The 18,477-nt window shown below is 52.2% G+C and overlaps 2 protein-coding genes across 3 annotated transcripts; both read left to right on the forward strand.

Moving 5' to 3' along the window:
* Window positions 1-6,167, forward strand: HMOX1 (heme oxygenase 1). Its single transcript, XM_005488549.4, has 5 exons — window positions 1-159; window positions 476-596; window positions 2,907-3,398; window positions 4,000-4,111; window positions 5,450-6,167. Exons 1-5 carry the CDS (start codon window positions 128-130, stop codon window positions 5,581-5,583), a joined length of 891 nt encoding a protein of 296 aa, XP_005488606.2. The 5' UTR covers window positions 1-127; the 3' UTR covers window positions 5,584-6,167.
* Window positions 6,168-8,134: 1,967 nt separating this feature from the next.
* Window positions 8,135-18,280, forward strand: MCM5 (minichromosome maintenance complex component 5). 2 transcript variants are annotated; one of them, XM_074539321.1, is made up of 17 exons: window positions 8,135-8,248; window positions 9,056-9,238; window positions 10,100-10,226; window positions 10,324-10,452; window positions 11,138-11,310; window positions 12,541-12,696; window positions 12,785-12,951; window positions 13,533-13,704; window positions 13,806-13,917; window positions 14,667-14,810; window positions 15,095-15,160; window positions 15,732-15,908; window positions 16,011-16,123; window positions 16,332-16,460; window positions 16,683-16,825; window positions 17,380-17,507; window positions 17,913-18,280. In XM_074539321.1, exons 1-17 carry the CDS (start codon window positions 8,211-8,213, stop codon window positions 18,012-18,014), a joined length of 2,259 nt encoding a protein of 752 aa, XP_074395422.1. In that variant the 5' UTR covers window positions 8,135-8,210; the 3' UTR covers window positions 18,015-18,280. The 2 variants fall into 2 exon arrangements, with proteins under 2 accessions (XP_074395422.1, XP_005488607.1); XM_005488550.4 differs by lacking the exon at window positions 8,135-8,248 and adding an exon at window positions 8,721-8,868.
* Window positions 18,281-18,477: the final 197 nt, after the last annotated feature.

Consider the following 18,477-nt stretch of genomic DNA (forward strand, 5'->3'; position numbering starts at 1 on the left):
GCGCTCACGTGGCCCGGCACTATAAATCCGGGCTGGGACAGAGCCCAGCTCAGAGCCTCGCTGCCCTGGAGCTGACGGCAAGGAGCAGAGCACCAGCACCAGCACGGAAGCACAGGAGTGGAGAAATATGGAAACTTCCCAGTCCCACAGCTCCGAGAGGTGAGAGCGGCACGGGAGCGAGAGGGAAGTTTTGTCAGAGGGGCGTTGTGCTTCTCGCCTTGCTTTTAGGAATGCTGTTCCTGTTCCTGCTCTGCAGGGAAAGGCACGCTGCTGCCTCCACCTCTGGATGGAGTCTGGCAGCCTTCCTTGCTCGGGACATTGTTTGGAAAGCTGGTGCCCTCTGGGTCCCATCCCCATCTCTCGGGAACGCTCTGCTCCTTTCTCTGCCATCCCAGGCTCCCCCTTTTGTCCTAGAGAGCAAAGATCTGCTTTGTCAGAGGAGCCAGCGCTAACATCTTTCACTGTTCTTCCCCAGGATGTCCAGAGACCTGTCAGAGCTGCTGAAGGAAGCCACCAAGGAGGTGCACGAGCAGGCAGAGAACACGCCGTTCATGAGGAACTTCCAGAAGGGACAGGTGTCACTCCAGGAGTTCAAGGTACTCCAGCAGCATTGCTTGGGGATGGGAACTCCTCGCCAGACAGATCTGATGGAGACTGAGAGGGGACTAAAGGGGGCAGGATGGGGCCAGTACAGGTGAGGAGTGTGGGGACATGATGTATCAGCATCTCCTATGGAAAACATGAAACTTCTGCAGCCTGAGGTGTCACTGGCTCCCCTTGCAGAAGGTGGGGAAGGACTCTGCAATATCACAATGGGCAGCTGAGCTCAAACAGTAGAAAAAGGACAAAGAGGTTGATGGGACTAATGCTATTGCTTTTCTCTTGCTTCAAAAATGCCTGCATGTTATTATTGCCACTCATAGTTAATGGAGATAGAACTATGTTCAGATATTTGAGCAGCTGAAATGCCCAAAAGAGGGAGAATTCTGTATTTACAACACTCCAGGCAGCTGCAGCTAGAAATAATGATGGGATGGTGAGAAAGCGAGGATGTGGGATCATTGCTGGCGCTGAACTTTGCATTGTCACTTGAGTTATACCACAGCTGAGATCATGAACAATAACTCAAAACCAGACTGAGTTTGAGCAATCTGTGTCTGCTGCTAACAAGCAGGAGCCTGTTGCTTTCTTCAAGATAAAAGAGGAACATTTCCACATATTAACCTGACCTGGCTAGATACAATTCCTGGGATCTGAGCCACATAACAAAGAGCAAAACCAAAACAAACACCTGGGCCAGAAATTCCTGAGAGGCTATAGGAAGTGACACATGGACTTGCAAACAACAGCTACCGATTCAACCTGTGGCTTAATTACTTTGTTGTTGGACTGTTCCTTGGCAAATAAATCCACAGAAGTAAGAAAGAGACTGCTTATTTCTGATAGGTGACATTCAGAATACTTAGCCAAGCATAAATTCAATCTCAGGTGCTGACTTCCTGCTGTACGAAATATGGCATTGGTTAGGCAGTGATCTTTGAGACAGGCAAGCTGTAAAAAGACCTGCAGGAATAGAACTTGGTTTCTTAGATGATTTTTACATGCTGTCAGGTGAATGAGATGGGACATGGATTTTAAAAATTAACAAGTGTTTAAAAGCCATGTTTCTCATTAAACCACTACCTGCCTCTGAAAACAATCAGCTGAGCTACATTTTTGCTTAATTTGGAAGGCAGTGTTGCCATGTTTTGTTTCTTTTCCGGTAAGCTGGGTAACAGGTTACTGTTTAAAAAACTGTTTTTGCTTACTCTCTTGGCAGACCTATATATCTGGCCTGCTACGTGACCCCCCAGATGGTGGATATTTGTTTCCACAACCAGTCATTGCCCATGTGCTTATCAAAGTCCTATTTTCTGGCACACTGGGGCAAGGTTGAAACAGGAACTCTCTCATTGCAGAACTGACTGCTTTGTGAGAAAGTAAACAACTTTCTCTCCTGTGAGCAACATAATCCCCCCTACCCAAACCTCACTCAGCTCTGCTGCAACACCTTCAGCTTTTACCATTTGCTGCCCACAAGGGGTCCCAGGGTAAGGAAGGGGTGGTGAAGGTGTAAGAGCCTCTGAAAACAGAATGCCTGGGGAAGGAAAGAACACAGCTATATTGTCTCAGATCACGTGGAAAAGTTGGCAGATAGAAGAAAGTATCACATAAGCTGGGAAAAACAACAATAACAATGGTTTCAAAATAGAGGGGAGAACACAGCCTCTCAGCACTCCTTCACAAAGGCATCTTTCAGAGGCAGGCTGTGCTTCCAGATCCCTTTTATCTTGTCTCCCTGGGGCAACCGAGGAGGCAACCCCACTTGCATGCCAGTGTGAGCAGAGTGGCGGTGCCTCGGTTCCCAGGACGGTGGGATGCTGACAGGATGAATATGTTGAAAAATAACCAGGGTGTGTCATCATCTCACAAGGCCCCACAAAGGGAAGCCACATTTTGGAGCATTCAAATTTGAACAATGTACCAGAAAGGATACCTTTGGGAATACCCTCCTATTGACTGAGGGAACGGGAAGGGACCAGGAATGCTTAAACAGGGCTCCAGTTTACATCACATCAAGCTGCCAGACTTTAACTGGAAGGCAAGGCAGTGACTTCAGAGCAAGTAAGACCAATACCTGCTGGAAAGGGCTCACCTGATTGCTATCTCAAGCAGAAGGGAAGGGCTAAACAGTGTCTCCCTGTACCTTGCACTGTTTTCCACGTGGGAAATCTGCAACATCACAGATGTTTGTGACTCACAGTGGGTGTGCCCACGAGTACCTTTATTGTTAGTACAGTTTGTCCCACAGACTTGAAAGCAACAAACAGATGCACCTATAGCTCACCCTCTTTCTTCTCTTTCAGCTGGTTACAGCATCCCTGTACTTCATCTACTCTGCTCTGGAGGAAGAGATTGAACGCAACAAGAACAATCCCGTTTATGCCCCGCTGTATTTTCCGGCCGAGCTGCACCGCAAAGCTGCCCTGGAGGAAGACTTGAAGTACTTCTATGGCAGAAACTGGAGGGAAGAGCTCCCCTGTCCTGAGGCTACTCAGGAATACGTTGAGAGGCTCCACTACATAGGCAAGAACGAGCCAGAGCTCCTGGTGGCCCATGCCTACACTCGCTATTTGGGAGACCTGTCTGGGGGGCAGGTGCTGAAGAAAATTGCCCAGAAGGCTCTCCAGCTGCCCAGCACTGGGGAGGGGCTGGCTTTCTTCACCTTTGATGGGGTCTCCAATGCCACCAAGTTCAAGCAGCTCTATCGCTCCCGCATGAATGCTCTCGAGATGGACCTTGCCACTAAGAAAAGAGTCACGGAGGAGGCCAAGAAAGCATTCCTGTTAAATATACGGGTGAGTAAGAACCAGCCAACCCTGCCAGCCCACATCCGCTCTCAAACAAGAAAATAGCTACAGGGGAAATGCAAGGCCAGTATTTGCACTTGGCAGCTTAGGAGAAGTTGTGGATCAGGGCAAGCTGGTCAGAGTTGGATGGCCATGCTTCTCCAACCTGGCAGCCAAATAAAACAATGGTCTCTGTAAAGCTCTTCTCCCTCCCTTGGTGCTTGAATTCAGTCATTCCATGTGCCACTATTCAGATATGAATGAGGGTTAATACTACATAGTATCTGTCCTGCCTCTGTGGTGACTTTACACAGATCCACTGTGCACTCTGACTAGGTGACAGGCACCTCGCTTTCCTTCCCAACAGAAGGTGGGCAACAGCCTTCTCCTTAGCTGAAAGCTTCAGGGAGAACCTGCAAAGAGAACAAGGAGTTTGAAAGACATCCTCTTGAGCTCACAGGCAACTTTTGTTCCATGCAAAATGTGCCAGGAGACTTAGACTGAAGCCTCATGTTTTCCTCTAGTTCCTAAAGTGCCTGGGGAAGGGGCAGGGAGTCCAGGGAAAGAGCAAGAGGAGGCCACATAACGAGACAGGGTTCCTCGTCCCCAGGTGTTCGAGGCACTGCAGGAGCTGGTGTCCAAGGGCCAGGAGAATGGTCGCCCTGTGCAGCCACAGGCAGAGCAGCTTCGCACGAGGAGCGTCAACAAACCACACCAGCACGGTAAGGCACTTCCAGGGGCAGGTGCTTCACAGTACTCCTTCCTCCCCTGCTCCTCCCCTCCTCTGCCCTTGTTTGTAAAAGCCATTGGGAAACTAGCATGAGGTGCTTGCCCCATCTCCTCTCCAGCCATCAGCAGGCAGTGCAAGGAGAGGCACTGCTGTGTGCAGAACTTCTTCTAGACATGGCAGAGCAAGGATAACACATGTGGGCTTTTCAGAAAGTGTGTCAGGGAGGAAAATTTACAAAAAGAGACTCCTCTCGCCACCTCTAGGGCTTTAACAAATGTAAGGTTCATTCACCACAGAGAAAACTGACCTGGAGTTCACAGAGGCAAAGGCATCAGTTTTGGGTGCTGCAGATCAGCTGTGGTGCTGTGATGCTGACAGAAGGCTCTTCTGGACAGAGTCCTATCCAGCAGCCTGTCCTTTTGGACTGGATCTCCCTCTGATCATTTTCCTGCCTCCCAGAAGTATTGCTGAAAACACTGCAGAGAGTGTGCTGTGTTCACAGTGAGCACTGCTGTGGATGGTGGAATGTAATCAGGCCTGTGCCTGAGTGAGGAGTGAGCTCAGATGTTTGCAGAGCAGAATGGTTTCCATGAGGACACACAATTCAAATAAAAACCCTTCATGGCCTACCCATTCTGAAGCTAAAATGGAGATTTGTTTTCAGTGCATCCTGGATTGAACCACAGTTTTTCCATGGCAAAGATGAAAAGCAAACCTTGCCTTAAGCATCTCTGGATAGTGAAGCTTAAAGCAGCTTCTGTGGGAAAGGCATTAAAGGTTGTCTGTGAAACGTTGCCATTCCTTTCCCAATACATGCATACGAGTAAGATTTTCAGAAAAATTTGGTGTTGGATGAGGAATCCCATCCTAAAGTTGTACTGCAGAAATTGCTTGGAGTGCTGAAGACTGTTCAAGGTCTTTAGAAGCTTAACTAATTAAATCAGTGAGAAGTAGGACACAAAATGCCTTTTAAAATCCTAGTTTCAGTATTTGTCTGTCCTCTGCACGTATCAGGGGTTCGATGGAGCTGGGCAGTGCATGTGTAAGCCCGTAAGGAGACAAGGGAAGCGGCTGGTGGTCACCTCCAGGCAGAGGGGCTGTGGCCTTTGTGATCCCCAGGTCAAGTCTGCTGCTTCCCCTCTGCACTGGGAGAGCAGAACCTGTTGCCACTGTTTCTCCCAGCTGCGCTCTGGCCTTTCTCCCTCTCCCCTGGACAAACCCAGCAGGGTGTGCTCTGGCACTGGGGAGAGCACACGCTGCTCCTTAGCAGCTCCTTGCCCCAGCCTCTTCTCACTTGTCTTTATTTGGTTTTTCTCCCAATGCGGCGCAGGGGCAGCAGCGGGGAAGGAGAGCGAGAGGACACAGCCAAGGAGCACAGACACGGGCGCGCCCTCCCTGCTGCGCTGGCTCGTGGCGCTCAGCTGCCTCGCCATGACCGTCGCCGTGGGCTTGTTTGCCATGTGAAAACAGGACCTTCGCCTCTCTTCGTGACTTCCCTCACCCTGAACTAATCCACCCTCCCCAGTCCTCGTGAGAGAAATTACCCCTGACTGGGTACTGTGATCTTGGTTCTGCCACTAATACTCGGAGACTTTTCTTCCTGGAAATCAAAGAGTGCTGTAAGGGGGTTCAGGCAACATTTCTCCTGTGCTTGGTGTGAGCTCTTCCCAGAGACTAACTTTATCATCAAAAACCAAGGGTGCAAAAGGCTAAAAACAATGGCCAGGAATTGCCATTGCTTTACAGAGTGCCTACAAAAACCCTACAGGATCAGAAACACAGGTTTGGCATCTGTCTTTCCTCAGAAAGATGGAGCTCCTCGGAGCTCTGTTTGCTCAGATTTTTTATACTGCTAGATAATACTGTGATCACTCTCCCTGTGGAGCCACATGCTCCCATGGGTTCGTTTTACATGACATTACTAGGTCTTTGTTATTTTTTTTCCCATCATTTTTGTCTTTGAAAAACAAAAGACAGCTGTTGGGCATACAGTGTCATTCTTGTCTGGTTGTATAATTTATACACATAATAAATTTCAATGTAAAGTCTTTGAGCCTGGCGTTTGCTATTATTAAAGCCTTACCTGGGGAAAAAGGAGGTGTCTTTCTTCCTCCTGGCTTTGTGTCTTTTGGAGCTGCTTCCTGCACAGACACAACAATAGACAGAAGTGGGAGCCAGACTCTGCTCCCACTCAGTGCTAACAATAAACTGTTCTAAGCTGGGGCAGGTTCCTTCAGCTCCTACACACTGCTCTGTCTATTTCTAGAAACAGCACGAAATTCAGTGAGCGTGCAGAGTATTTTTAAGGGGTGGAAGTGGCCCATAAGAGCTGGTTGCTATTCTGTCACAAGCAAAAGGTGATGGGACCCTCAGCTGGTTGAAACCAGGAATCTGTCCCTGAGCTGCCAGCAAAGGGCTGCATTACCAGGCAGCCTCTGCAACAGCTTCAGAGGGAATCAGAATTGCCAGGCGTGTTTTCACCTCCCAGAAGATAAAGGGACCCCAGGTCAAGGTGGCTGAAAGGGAGGCATCAAGCCCACAACCACTGCCCTCACCCTCAGTCCCAGGCCTTGGCACACAGGTGGCCTTGCTAAAGGCACCCCAAACACACAGCACTGCTGCAGCAGCCCGTGCACACTGCTGGCTCTCCTTGCCTTCTGCTGAGGCACATCTGCAGGGCTGGGTTTGTGCCCAGCCACAGGCCCTGCCTGCTCCAGGAGCTCTCCCAGCACAGGAGAGGCTGCAGGTGGGTATGGCACTGCAGGTACTTGACAAAAGCACCGTGTTATCACCTCAGAGTCCTCTCGTTATTCCAGAAAGCCTCTGTGATCAACCTGTCTCCATGATGTGCCTGTTCTGGCTGTGGCCCTAATCCCAAAGAAACGTGTTCCTACTGATCTGTTTTAATGATCAGCACTGAACCTGCTCAAAGAACAAGAATCAGCAGGCAGGTCCTGCTGAGAATGAGCAGTGGGAAACAGGACTGTCATCATTCTCAGGCTCTTTTCCACTCTGCATCCCTTCCCCAACCCTCTTTAATTGTTCTCTCTTTGGATCCACCTGCCAGAAAAAATAGTTAATTCTTGAAAAAGATAGTTGGGTGTTTGAAGAGCAGGAATATTGCTTGATAGCTATTTAAATACAAGAACTTGTTTATTCAGATTTGAATTAAGTTCTACCTGTTGAGCCACTCTAAACCAGCCCAACTAAACCATTTTGTTCATTCAAGCATGCTCAGGAAGCTCAGATCCCAAAGAGACAAACAAATGCCCATGAGCTCAGAAACACACTGCACCACACTCAGCCCTTGCCTTTCCTCAGAGAGCCTGACTGCAGCCTCAAAGCTGGGAAATATGGGTTCTGTGAAAAACACCAATCACTTGTTTTTAAAATTTTTAAAAGTTTAATAGTAATAAAATGGTTAAAAAATAGTAACACAATTAGAGTAATAACAATTTGGACAAATTGAATTAAGACAATATGAGACAATAAACACAAAGAGTTATGGACGTCTGGGTACCTTTTTCTGGGCAGCACGAGCCCGAAAAAGGACACCCGTTAACAAAGGATTAACCCTTAAAAACAATAGCGTGTTGCATATTCATACACTTCATACAGGATGCATAAATTCCATTCAAACACAGGATTCCATCTGGTCTTCATCAAATTCTTCCCTCTAATCCTATTAGCACCTTCGAGGGAAGAAGTTCGTTTTTTCCGATAAGAAGGCAATAAATTCCCTTTCTCTGAAAGATTTAGGTGTCCTGTGGCTGTTATCTCGCTGCAAGTCCTTTCTGTTAAACAAATCATCTTACATAGCATAGTTTCTATTTTAACAATTTTTATAACCTAAAACTATATTTAACACAGTACTTAAGAAAATTAATGCAGCATTGCTTTCTAACACAACACATATAATATTCATTTTAATATTTGCGAAAAGCCAATCATAAAATACATGCATTTTTCACAGGTTCTGACAGGCATCATACCCTCCCTGCTCACGCCAGGAGAGAGATGGCGCTTTGGGTATCTCACAGCCATTGCTGTCACACACAGGAGATTCCAGACTGAGCCTCAAGCCCGCAGAAATGGAGACCAAGGCTTTGTTTGTGCATGTCTATGATCGGTATGAGTACACCTGCTTTCTGTGCAGCAATGGCCTCTCTTCATTTCCCGCGGGCTGCGGCTGAACCTTCCCCTGCCGTGCACTCCTGGCTCACTCTGCATTCGGGCGCGCATTACCAGGCTTTGGAAGGGCCGAACTGCGCACCCAGCGACCAGCCGGCCTTCCCCCAGGTTCACACACAGCCATGAGGAAGCCATCCCGGGGAACTCGTGTGCTGCGGCCCTGGAGCACTGAGGGGCGTCGGCTGTTCCAGGAGCCTGAGCAGAGATTAATGCGATGGTAGCGCCCGCTCCCTCTCCGCGCCCCGCCGCAATGGCGCGGCCCGTCCGCCATTTCGCCTCCCCCCCCCACCCTTCGCTCCCAGATTTCGCGCCAAACGCTGGGGGCGGGCAGGGGGCGGAGCGCTCCGGCCAATCAGCGGTTGCAGCGGCGCCGCGCGCTCCCTCTAGGGGCGGGGCGAGGGAGCGGCTGAGGCCCAATCAGCGGCGGCGCGCGGCGGGCGGGCCAATCGCAGCGCGCGGCGGAGAAGGCAGCGCGCGCTCCCTGCCCCGGTTTGGTTTCCGCCGCGCGCCGCTTTTGCCGCGAAAAAGTTTTGGGAGCGGATTCCGGTGGGGAGCGAGGTACGGACGGTCGGGGGTCGGATTCGGGATCGGGATCGGGGTCGGGTTGTCCCTGGGGCACTGCGGAGAAGGAGCGCGCCCCGTGCGTGGGTTGCGGCGCGGGGCCCTCGGCTGGGGCGATCCCGCGGGGCGTTGGGTGCGCCCGGGGGGAGGCGGCCGGGGCTGAGGCATTGCTCCCGCCCCGCAGCGGAGCAGCGATCGCGATGTCCGGCTTCGACGACCCCGGGATTTACTACAGCGACAGTTTCGGGGGAGACGCGTCCGTGGACGAGGGGCAGGTTCGGAAGTCGCAGCTGCAGAAGCGGTTCAAGGAGTTCCTGCGGCAGTACCGGGTGGGCACGGACCGGACGGGCTTCACTTTCAAATACAGGTGCTGCTGTGGCCCCTTTTCTCCTTCTGAGCCTTGCCCGTCCCCACCTGCGCATCTAGTCCGCTCTTAACCTCCCTCCTGCAGTGCACGCTGCACAAACACAATAGCTGCTCTGTCTCTTCTCGTAGGCCATAAAAAGCTCAGTATTAAGAGATGCTTGTGTTTAACCTGACAGAAAAGCAGAGGTCTGGTGTTGTCACAAATTTTTAGGCAGCCAGCCAGTGGAAAAGGAAGCAATAGAGGGATCCACACTGCCAGGCTTGCACTTAGTTCTGAGATTCAAGGTCTGTGTTTGAAGTTGTAGTGCTTTCTGGTTTGGAGAATTGTCTGTGTCCATTAAATCAGTGCACCACTCTGCACGTATGCCTTCCAACTCCATGAAGTTCCTTTGGCCACCTTTTGCTTATGCAGTTTAGAGACACAGCTCAACACGTTGAGAAAACATGGAGATACGTCATAATCAAGGGTTAGGACAGGCTTTCACCTCTGAATTTCATTAATCCTGGCATTTTTAAGGAAAATGTTACCTGTTCTGTTATTACTTCCTTTGCTTTAAACCACATCTTATGTATAGTAATTATTATCCTACGTGCAAATTTTTTCTCCCTGTTTATCTGGTCATGTAACTCCAGTAAATACTTCACATTGCCACTGCAGCACTGGTGTCCCTGGTCTTGTGTCACCTTTCAAAGTGGGCTTTGGTGAAAGGCTGCCCAGCTTCCCCTGTGCTTCTCCTGGAACTCACCTGATTTTCCCTGCTTGCTTTCCAAACCAAGGACTCCCTGCAGAGCCTGCCTTTTCTGATCCCTGCTTGACTGCTGCTTTCTGCCCTGCAATGCTTTGCTGTTTCCTGCCTTGCAGGGATGAGCTCAAGCGGCATTACAACCTGGGGCAGTACTGGGTGGAGGTGGAGATGGAAGACTTGGCCAGCTTTGATGAAGATCTCGCAGACTATTTGTACAAGCAGCCAACAGAGCACCTGCAGCTGGTAAGGATGGGGGTTGGCAACCCAGAATATTGTCACGAGAGCAGCTCTGATGTTCTGCTGTGACAGACCCACTGATAGCCCATTGCTCCCTCTCTAGTTGGAAGAAGCAGCAAAAGAAGTTGCAGATGAGGTCACTCGTCCTCGTCCCTCAGGGGAGGAGACTCTCCAGGACATCCAGGTGATGCTGAGGTCGGATGCCAACGCAGCCAACATCCGCAGCCTGAAGGTGAGTGAAGTGAAGCCTGTGGTGTGATTGCAGGGCAGCTTTGGGAATCTGGTCTCATGGCTCAGGACAGGTTGTTGCTGTTCCTTTGAGGGTTCCCAGGGAGTCCCCGGGGGCCCCCTAAGCTGTAAGTTCTCTGGTAGCAGCTGGCAGGCAAGGAGACTCCACACAGATTCTGAGGGGGCTCATTAGATGAGGGTTTATTGGGGGTCCCACCCCCAGGAGCAGCGTGGTTTCTGAAGGAGAATGGGGAAAGGGGAAGAGAGGGAGAGCCTAGGGAGAAAAGGGCCAAGAGAGAGCCTTGTCTCCCTCGCACAGTTTTACAGGGAGATTCAAAGTGAGCACAGAATAAGCCTTGGGCCAATGGGATTACAGATACTTACATGATACTTCAGGGGAGGATCACAGGCTTGGAATAAACTGTACATTTTCAAGAGGTGAGACTGAGCGTACCATTTAAATAAAATGTAACACCACAGCAGGTCACTCACTGATTTACAAGGAGTGTTACTCTGCAGCTCAGATCTGACTGCAGAGGGCTGTTATTGCTGGTTCCTGCTGCAGGGACGTTATTGCTGTTGGTGGTGCTCTGCACAGAGTGTTCTGTCCTTTGCTCTCGTGCTTTGTAGATTCCTACCCATCTTCCATTGATGGTTTTCTTACCTTCCCTTCACCTTTGCCTTTTCAGTCTGACCAGATGTCCCACCTTGTGAAGATCCCTGGGATTGTAATTGCAGCAACCCCCGTGAGAGCCAAGGCCACCAGAATCACCATCCAGTGCCGCAGCTGCCGCAACACCATCAGCAACATCGCCGTGCGCCCGGGCATGGAGGGCTACGCCCTGCCCAGGAAGTGCAACACGTAAGCACTGACAGGCTGCAGGGCCAGGAAAGACTGCATTCCTTCCTCCTGCTCCTGCTGCGTCCCATGCATTGCAGAATCCCTGTTCCACAAGGCAGCAGCATCTGCACAGCTCTGCCTCTGCCCTTCGTGCTGCCCCTGAGCCAGTGTGCGGTTCTGACTGGCAGGTTCCAGCTGTCCCTCTGGGGGCGTGCGGGCTGTGACCCTGCACGGTCAGTGCTGTGTGCAGCGTTGAGTAACCGTGTCCAGGGAGTTCTTCTTACTCATAGGGAGTTTCACCTGTTGTGCCTAAAGGATCATTCCTGCCTCCAGCTGTCCCGTAATGTTGTTAAGTTGCTCTCCTCTTTTCCAAACCAGCTCCTTGCTTGCACATTCCCACTCTTGAGGGGGCTGTTTTGTGTTACCTTCCTTAGGGATGCTTTTCTGCTGGCCTTTTTATCCTGCTTTACAGCTCCTGGTGCCTCTCAGAACTGTGAGCATTAGACTGCCATTGTGCTGCAGCTCTCGAGGCAACCAGTCCTAGTGGGTTGTGTCTTTGGGCTCATACCTGCCAGTATATATTTTCTGCACCTGAACTCTAATGCAGCTTGAGAGGAGTTTGGGCTAGGGATCATTCCCAATGTGTGTGGTCTGTAAAGCACCTTGTTCCTGATCCCTGACTGCATGAGTGCATCTGCTCTCTGGTGTTGCCCTACCTGAAAGCCCTGCATGGAGTCAGGCATCAGTCATGCCACTCTGAGACAGCAGCAGGATGTGGAGCTGCTCTTTGTCTCAGATAACTTGTAATCTAGCTAGGCAGATATGGCTGGAGAGACTGGGAGGTGGATGCCAGCCTTGTCACATTGCTAATTGCTTTCTCACCAGAAAGCACTTAACATTTGCTTTGTGCATGAGGTTGTAAAGAAAAACGCCCTGCAGTGTCACCGAGCCTGTGCTGCTGCCCTCTGTGTAATTAATGAATTAGAGCTGGCAGGGGAGGGGTGGGAGGCAGGAGAGTGCTCAGACAAGTGTCACCCTGCCTCTGGCTTGCTCTCATGTACACATTTGGCACTTGTAGAATACAGGACAGAGAGCTTGCTGGTCTTTGGTCTGGCCCTGTGTGTCTGCCCTTAGCTGCTGATGTGGCACTGCTTGGAGGGGCAGCTGTCCTTTGCTGTCCCCTCCTCAGGTGCGCTCCAATGGGTGGCTCCTCAGTGCTAACAGCCTCCCCTGACTGATCTCTCTGCACAGAGAACAAGCTGGCCGCCCAAGGTGCCCTCTGGACCCTTACTTTATCATGCCAGATAAGTGCAAGTGCGTGGATTTCCAGGTCCTGAAGCTGCAGGAGTCTCCAGACGCCGTGCCACACGGGGAGATGCCCCGGCACTTGCAGCTCTACTGTGACAGGTACTGGCACAGCCCTGCCACCCTGCCCCTGCTGGCTGGTGCTGCTGCCATCCTTTTCCACCACCATGCTCTGCCTGTCTCCCCTTAGGTACCTGTGTGACAAAGTTGTCCCAGGGAACAGAGTCACTATCATGGGGATCTACTCCATCAAGAAATCTGCACAGAGCAAGAACAAAAGCCATTACAATGTGGGGGTGGGCATCCGGAGCGCTTACATCCGTGTGGTGGGCATCCAGGTGGACACGGAGGGCTCAGGTGAGGGCTGCTTTTGGTGTGCATTTGGTCTGTGTTGGTAGCCTGGTGTTGGGAGACACTTCCCACCCTGTTCCTGAACAAGGAAGTGATCCCTCAGCAAGAACTGTTTGAAATCACAGCCTTCATCCTTCTCTGCTGTTTATGTAGCAGAAGGTTCAAGCCATTCCAGGGTCTGACTTGTCCTGGGCTCTCTAAAGTCATGTCCTGTAAGGCTTTTTCCCAGTCATGTTAAATGAGGAGGTCTCAGCCTGGGTCCTGCAGGGCTAAGCCATCCCTGAGGATCCCAGCTGAAGTCCATGGTTAAGACTGTATTTAAAACGTGGTCCTGACTGTAATTCTCCCTCTGGTTCCTGCAGAGCTGCTTTGCCCAAGATCCTTGCTTTTTCTTACCAGGTTCTAAGGACACAGCCTGCCTAGCTGGGTTAGCAGATGCTTGCCCTTGCTTACCCTTTCTACCTGGTGGCACTTGGCGTGATTTTCAAGAGGGGATTTTGGTTGCAGTGTGCATGGGGGGAGTGATACAGTTTCCTCTAAGACCTCTATTTGTTCACTGCTGCATCCTTCCCCTCATCCCTGTACAGGACACAGCTTCAGTGGCTCGGTGACCCCTCAAGAAGAGGAGGAACTTCGTCGCCTTGCTGCCATGCCCAACATCTACGAGACCATTGCCAAGAGCATCGCGCCCTCCATCTACGGCAGCACTGACATCAAGAAGGCCATCGCCTGCCTCTTGTTTGGGGGCTCCCGCAAGAGGTGGGGAAGGGTCAGCCCTGGTTTCCAGAGGCACTGTTTTGTTACCAAAATAAACGCTCACCGTCTCTCCTCCCTCTCTCCTCCCAACCCCATCACTCCAGGCTCCCGGATGGCCTGACCCGCAGAGGGGACATCAACTTGCTGATGCTGGGGGACCCTGGCACGGCCAAATCCCAGCTGCTGAAGTTTGTTGAGAAGTGTTCGCCCATTGGGGTACGTGGCTTGAGGTGCCCACGTGTAGTGCACCCCTTTTCTCCCTTCTGCTCCGTGTCTAGCCCCAAAGTCAGGACTGTGGTCATGGCAGACACCTGCCTGTGCATCCGCAGGCAGACAGGCTGGCAGAGCACGAGCTGCCATTTCCAGTACCAGCCTAGAAGGGATGGGCAGTGAGGGAGGGAAGGTGAAGAAGGTCATGCCTTTTATTATGCTGTGAGCCAGGCTGTTAGCAAATGTCCAAAGACGTGCCTGGTGCTGCTGTTTATTGTTGAGACTTGATCAGCAGAGGGGCTGGCTGGTCGGCACAAATTAAGTTGACTGCATCTCAGGCACGGACCTCCAGCTTGAGCCCAGACACAGAATTATGTTTTCAGCTGTGTTTTTTTGTAGTCTCTATTAAACTCAGCCTCTGACTGTATTGTTCCCTCCAGGGGCAAACAGAGCTAATGCAGTAGCCCACCAAACAATGAATCACTCCCTCTTCTGTATTTAATATCTGTGTTTGTGTCTGCATACCCTCCGGTGTGTCACAGCTGCTTAGTCTGAGGCTTGGGATGAGGCAATAGCCCTGCTCTTCACCCAGCACATCTGCTTTTTACATGTGCTGAGGGCTTTTCTTGGAGGTTCTTCCCTTGGGAGCTCTGGGTTTTGTGGTGCCAGGAATGTTTTGTCTGTCAGCTGGAGCAGTGGCCTCCTGGGTGCTGCTGTAGCTGATGTCCTGTCCCTTTCCTTGTTCCACATCCTAGGTGTACACCTCAGGAAAAGGCAGCAGCGCTGCTGGCTTGACAGCCTCAGTGATCCGTGACCCTGTCTCCAGGAATTTCTTCATGGAGGGAGGAGCCATGGTGCTGGCAGACGGAGGAGTGGTGTGCATCGATGAGTTTGACAAGGTGCCTGTGGGGCTGCCTGTGGGAGTGGGAAGGAGAGCCCTTGGGGTGCCAGCCTGTCCCAGCAGAGCCCAGAGCTGCAGGAGGAAGGGCAGCTCCTCTGAGACTCCCTCGCTTCCTTCCAGGGAAGGTTGGGGATGGGGTTGCAAGGAAATGCAGTTACATCCCGCCTGCTTGGGCAGAGGTCCTCAGACCTTTATGTTGGGGCTCACTTCAGTGAGTGTGTGGCAGAGGTGACTGATGGTGACTTTTTCTCCTTGCCTGGTTTCTCTCACTGGGATGTGAAGATGCGGGAGGATGACCGTGTGGCCATCCATGAGGCGATGGAGCAGCAGACCATCTCCATTGCCAAGGTGAGCTGTGGGTTGAGCATGCTGCCCTGAGGTGGGAATCTGAGAGCCCTGCAACCAGTGGCCACACATCTTTTGCCAGAACTGCCCATTTTAGAGCCCAGGCAGTGGTATTGATTGTTGCTGGTGTCACTGAGAGCAGTCAGCCCTGCCTGGAGGCTTTGGGCAGCCTGAACTTCATGGCTTCTCCTTGCTGCTGGCTGTCAGGCTGCACCTGCAAACCCATGCTTTGTGCCAGAGCTGCCCAGGAGGACTCAGCCCTGTCTGCCCAGTGTTTGTCTCAGATCACAAACCTGGAGTGAGGTCTCCTCTGTCTCTGTCTCAACAAAAGGTTTTAAATGAAATTACTCGGTGCTCAAGTCTCAGCTGAAGCCGGTCCCCTTCCAGAAGGAAATGTGGGTCCTGTCCCACCATTACAGAGCAACTGGGTGCTACTTTGGGGCTTTATATAAATGAAAGTGATTGACAGTGAGTCATTGAAAATGGCTTTCAACCTTTCACTGAATAATGACTTGCTGTGACATGGAGGGGGTCTTGACACAATTCTTTTTTTTTTTTTTGCCTTCACCCACAGGCAGGAATCACAACCACGCTCAACTCTCGCTGCTCAGTTCTGGCAGCTGCCAACTCCGTCTTTGGGCGCTGGGATGACACCAAGGGCGAGGAGAACATTGATTTTATGCCCACCATCCTGTCCCGATTTGACATGATCTTCATCGTTAAGGATGAGCACAATGAGGAGCGAGACATGGTGCGTGGAGTCGCGGGTGCAGCTGGACTCAGGGTGCCCCTTTCTTTGGGAGGAGGAGGAGGCAGGGGCCTTCCTTCTCTCTGACTGCCTCTGCTTTCCCAGACGCTGGCCAAGCACGTGATGGCCTTGCACGTGAGTGCCTTGACGCAGACCCAGGCCGTGGAGGGCGAGATCGAGCTCAACAAGCTGAAGAAGCTCATCTCCTTCTGTCGGACGTAAGTGTCTGTCGGGCGTGCCTTTGGCACCTGGGAGGCAGTGGTGAGAGGCAAAGCACCCGGCACTCTGGGTGCGCTTTGTCTTAACTCCTGCCTTGGGAAAAGGCTGCAGGAGGAGCTCTCAGTGGTGCTGCAGCACCCAGGGAAGGGAGGGCTGCCCAGGGGTCCCTCCCCTTGGGTGCTGGCTCCAGCTGTGTCCCCCTTGCAGGAAGTGTGGCCCTCGGCTGTCAGCAGGGGCGGCGGAGAAGCTGAAGAACCGCTACGTCCTGATGCGCAGCGGCACCCGCCAGCACGAGCAGGAGAGCGACCGCCGCTCCAGCATCCCCATCACTGTCCGGTGGGCAGCACCCCCTCCTCGGCCCCAGCGCCCCTGGAGCTGGGCTGTGTTACTGGGCTCAGGAAGGGGCTGGGCTGTGAGGGGATGGCCCGAGCCCTGAAAGTGCTGTGGGGGGAGGCAGGAGGTGCATGGAGTGGGGTAGGTGGGGATGGCAGGAGCTGGGGGGAAGAAAATGCCCTTGAAGCGGCAGTAGAAAGCAGGGAATGTCTCTGGTGGCTGCAGGCAGCTGGAGGCCATTGTGCGCATTGCCGAGTCCTTGGCGAAGATGAGGCTCCAGCCCTTTGCCACCGAGGCAGACGTGGAGGAGGCCCTGCGGCTCTTCCACGTGTCCACGCTGGATGCGGCCATGTCGGGCAGCCTGTCAGGTGAGGAGGAGATGCTCTGTGCTGGGGGTAGGAGAGACATGCTGGGCCTGGCTGCTCAGGGCAGGGAGAGACGAGATCTTCTCTCAGGACCTGGCTCTCAGGGGCAGGTGCTGGACCTCCTTCCTGAGCAAAGACAAAGCAGTGCTTTGGGCAGCAAGGGGCCAGCGTGGGACTGTGCTTCACAGGGAGAGCAAAGGCAGACACTGTGCTGCTCAGGGGAGGGCTGGTTTAGACACTTGTGATCCCAAGGGCGGAATCTGGTGCTAGGTGTGGTTCCCCAAACCTATTAATCCTCTAAGATCTTTTCCTATGGGCGTGAAGACAATGTTTCCTTGGGCAGCAGCATGGAACAGAGAGTTTGAAGAAAGCTCCAGCAGCCAGGTCCTCATTGAGTTCTGTGGTTGGAGCTCCACAGCCTTTTACAGTGGAGTTGTTCATGGGTCCCCTAAAGTCTGTAAGCTGTGCTGGTGTGGTGGGAGACACAGGAGCTGGGCTCTGTGTCCTGGACAGTGACAGCTGAGCAGCACAAAAGCTCACTCAGTGTCTCCCTGCAGGGGCAGAAGGCTTCACAACACAGGAGGACCAGGAGATGCTGTCCCGCATTGAGAAGCAGCTCAAGCGCCGCTTCGCCATTGGCTCCCAGGTGTCCGAGCACAGCATCGTCCAGGACTTCATGCGCCAGGTGGGTCAGGGACCCAGGGAGGGCTGGGCTGTGAAACCAGGGACCCCAGGCTGCTGCTGGGGGCATGAAACCCCTTCCTCAAGGGCAGACTGGTTAACCTTTTGGTCATGCGTTAGAAATTGTGTGTAGGGAATGGTGTGCAATGTGATTGCGGAGTTTAAGGAGACTGAGGTAAGTTTCTGCAAAAGCTCTGAGGCTGTTTGGGGTCCTACCCTTGAAACCAGAACTGTTTGATTTGTGACACTGGCTGCAGTAAGATCTGAAGTAGGGAAAGGGGAAGGAAGCATCAGTGTCTTGGGCTTGCTGCTTTTAGAGCATCCTAGCCAGGCTTTGGCAGAGGTTCCTGCTGAGCTCCTGTTGGCTATTCTGTGCTGGCTCACCTTCCCCCACTGTCCCCCTTTGCAGAAGTACCCAGAACACGCCATCTACAAGGTGCTGCAGCTGATGATGCGGCGGGGGGAGATCCAGCACCGCATGCAGCGCAAGGTCCTGTACCGCATCAAGTGACCTCCCTGTCCCAGGCTCCAGGAGGGAACTGCTGCTGCTGACACTGCCCAGGAGCAGGCAGAGTGCCCCTGGGAGCTGGGGCCTGCTCCTGAAAGAAGCTTTTCCTCGGGGAGCCCAAAAGCCCCAGGCCTCCATCTTGAGGGTTTGTGGTGGTCAGGGCATCCCTTATGTGCTCTGTTGCTGTGTCATGTCTGTGTTTCTTTGAACTTTAAAAGCTTTTAGTTTGTATTAAAATAAAACCTGATATTGGTAACTTGGGATCTTTGCCCCTGAGGGGCAGAGGGGATGGATCTCCTTCCTTCTTTGAAGGGGGTGCAGGATTTTGGATAGAAAGGTGTCCCTCCTGCTTCCCTCCCTTAGGCACTTACTCTCATTCAGGCTCCAGTCTCATGGGCAGCACCAGCAGCCCTGAAGGCAGAAACTCATTTCTCACTCAGGGTTTGTCTATTAAGGCATGAAGCCT

This window comes from Zonotrichia albicollis, chromosome 4 (assembly GCF_047830755.1).
Source record: "Zonotrichia albicollis isolate bZonAlb1 chromosome 4, bZonAlb1.hap1, whole genome shotgun sequence".
Classification (NCBI taxonomy): domain Eukaryota; kingdom Metazoa; phylum Chordata; class Aves; order Passeriformes; family Passerellidae; genus Zonotrichia; species Zonotrichia albicollis.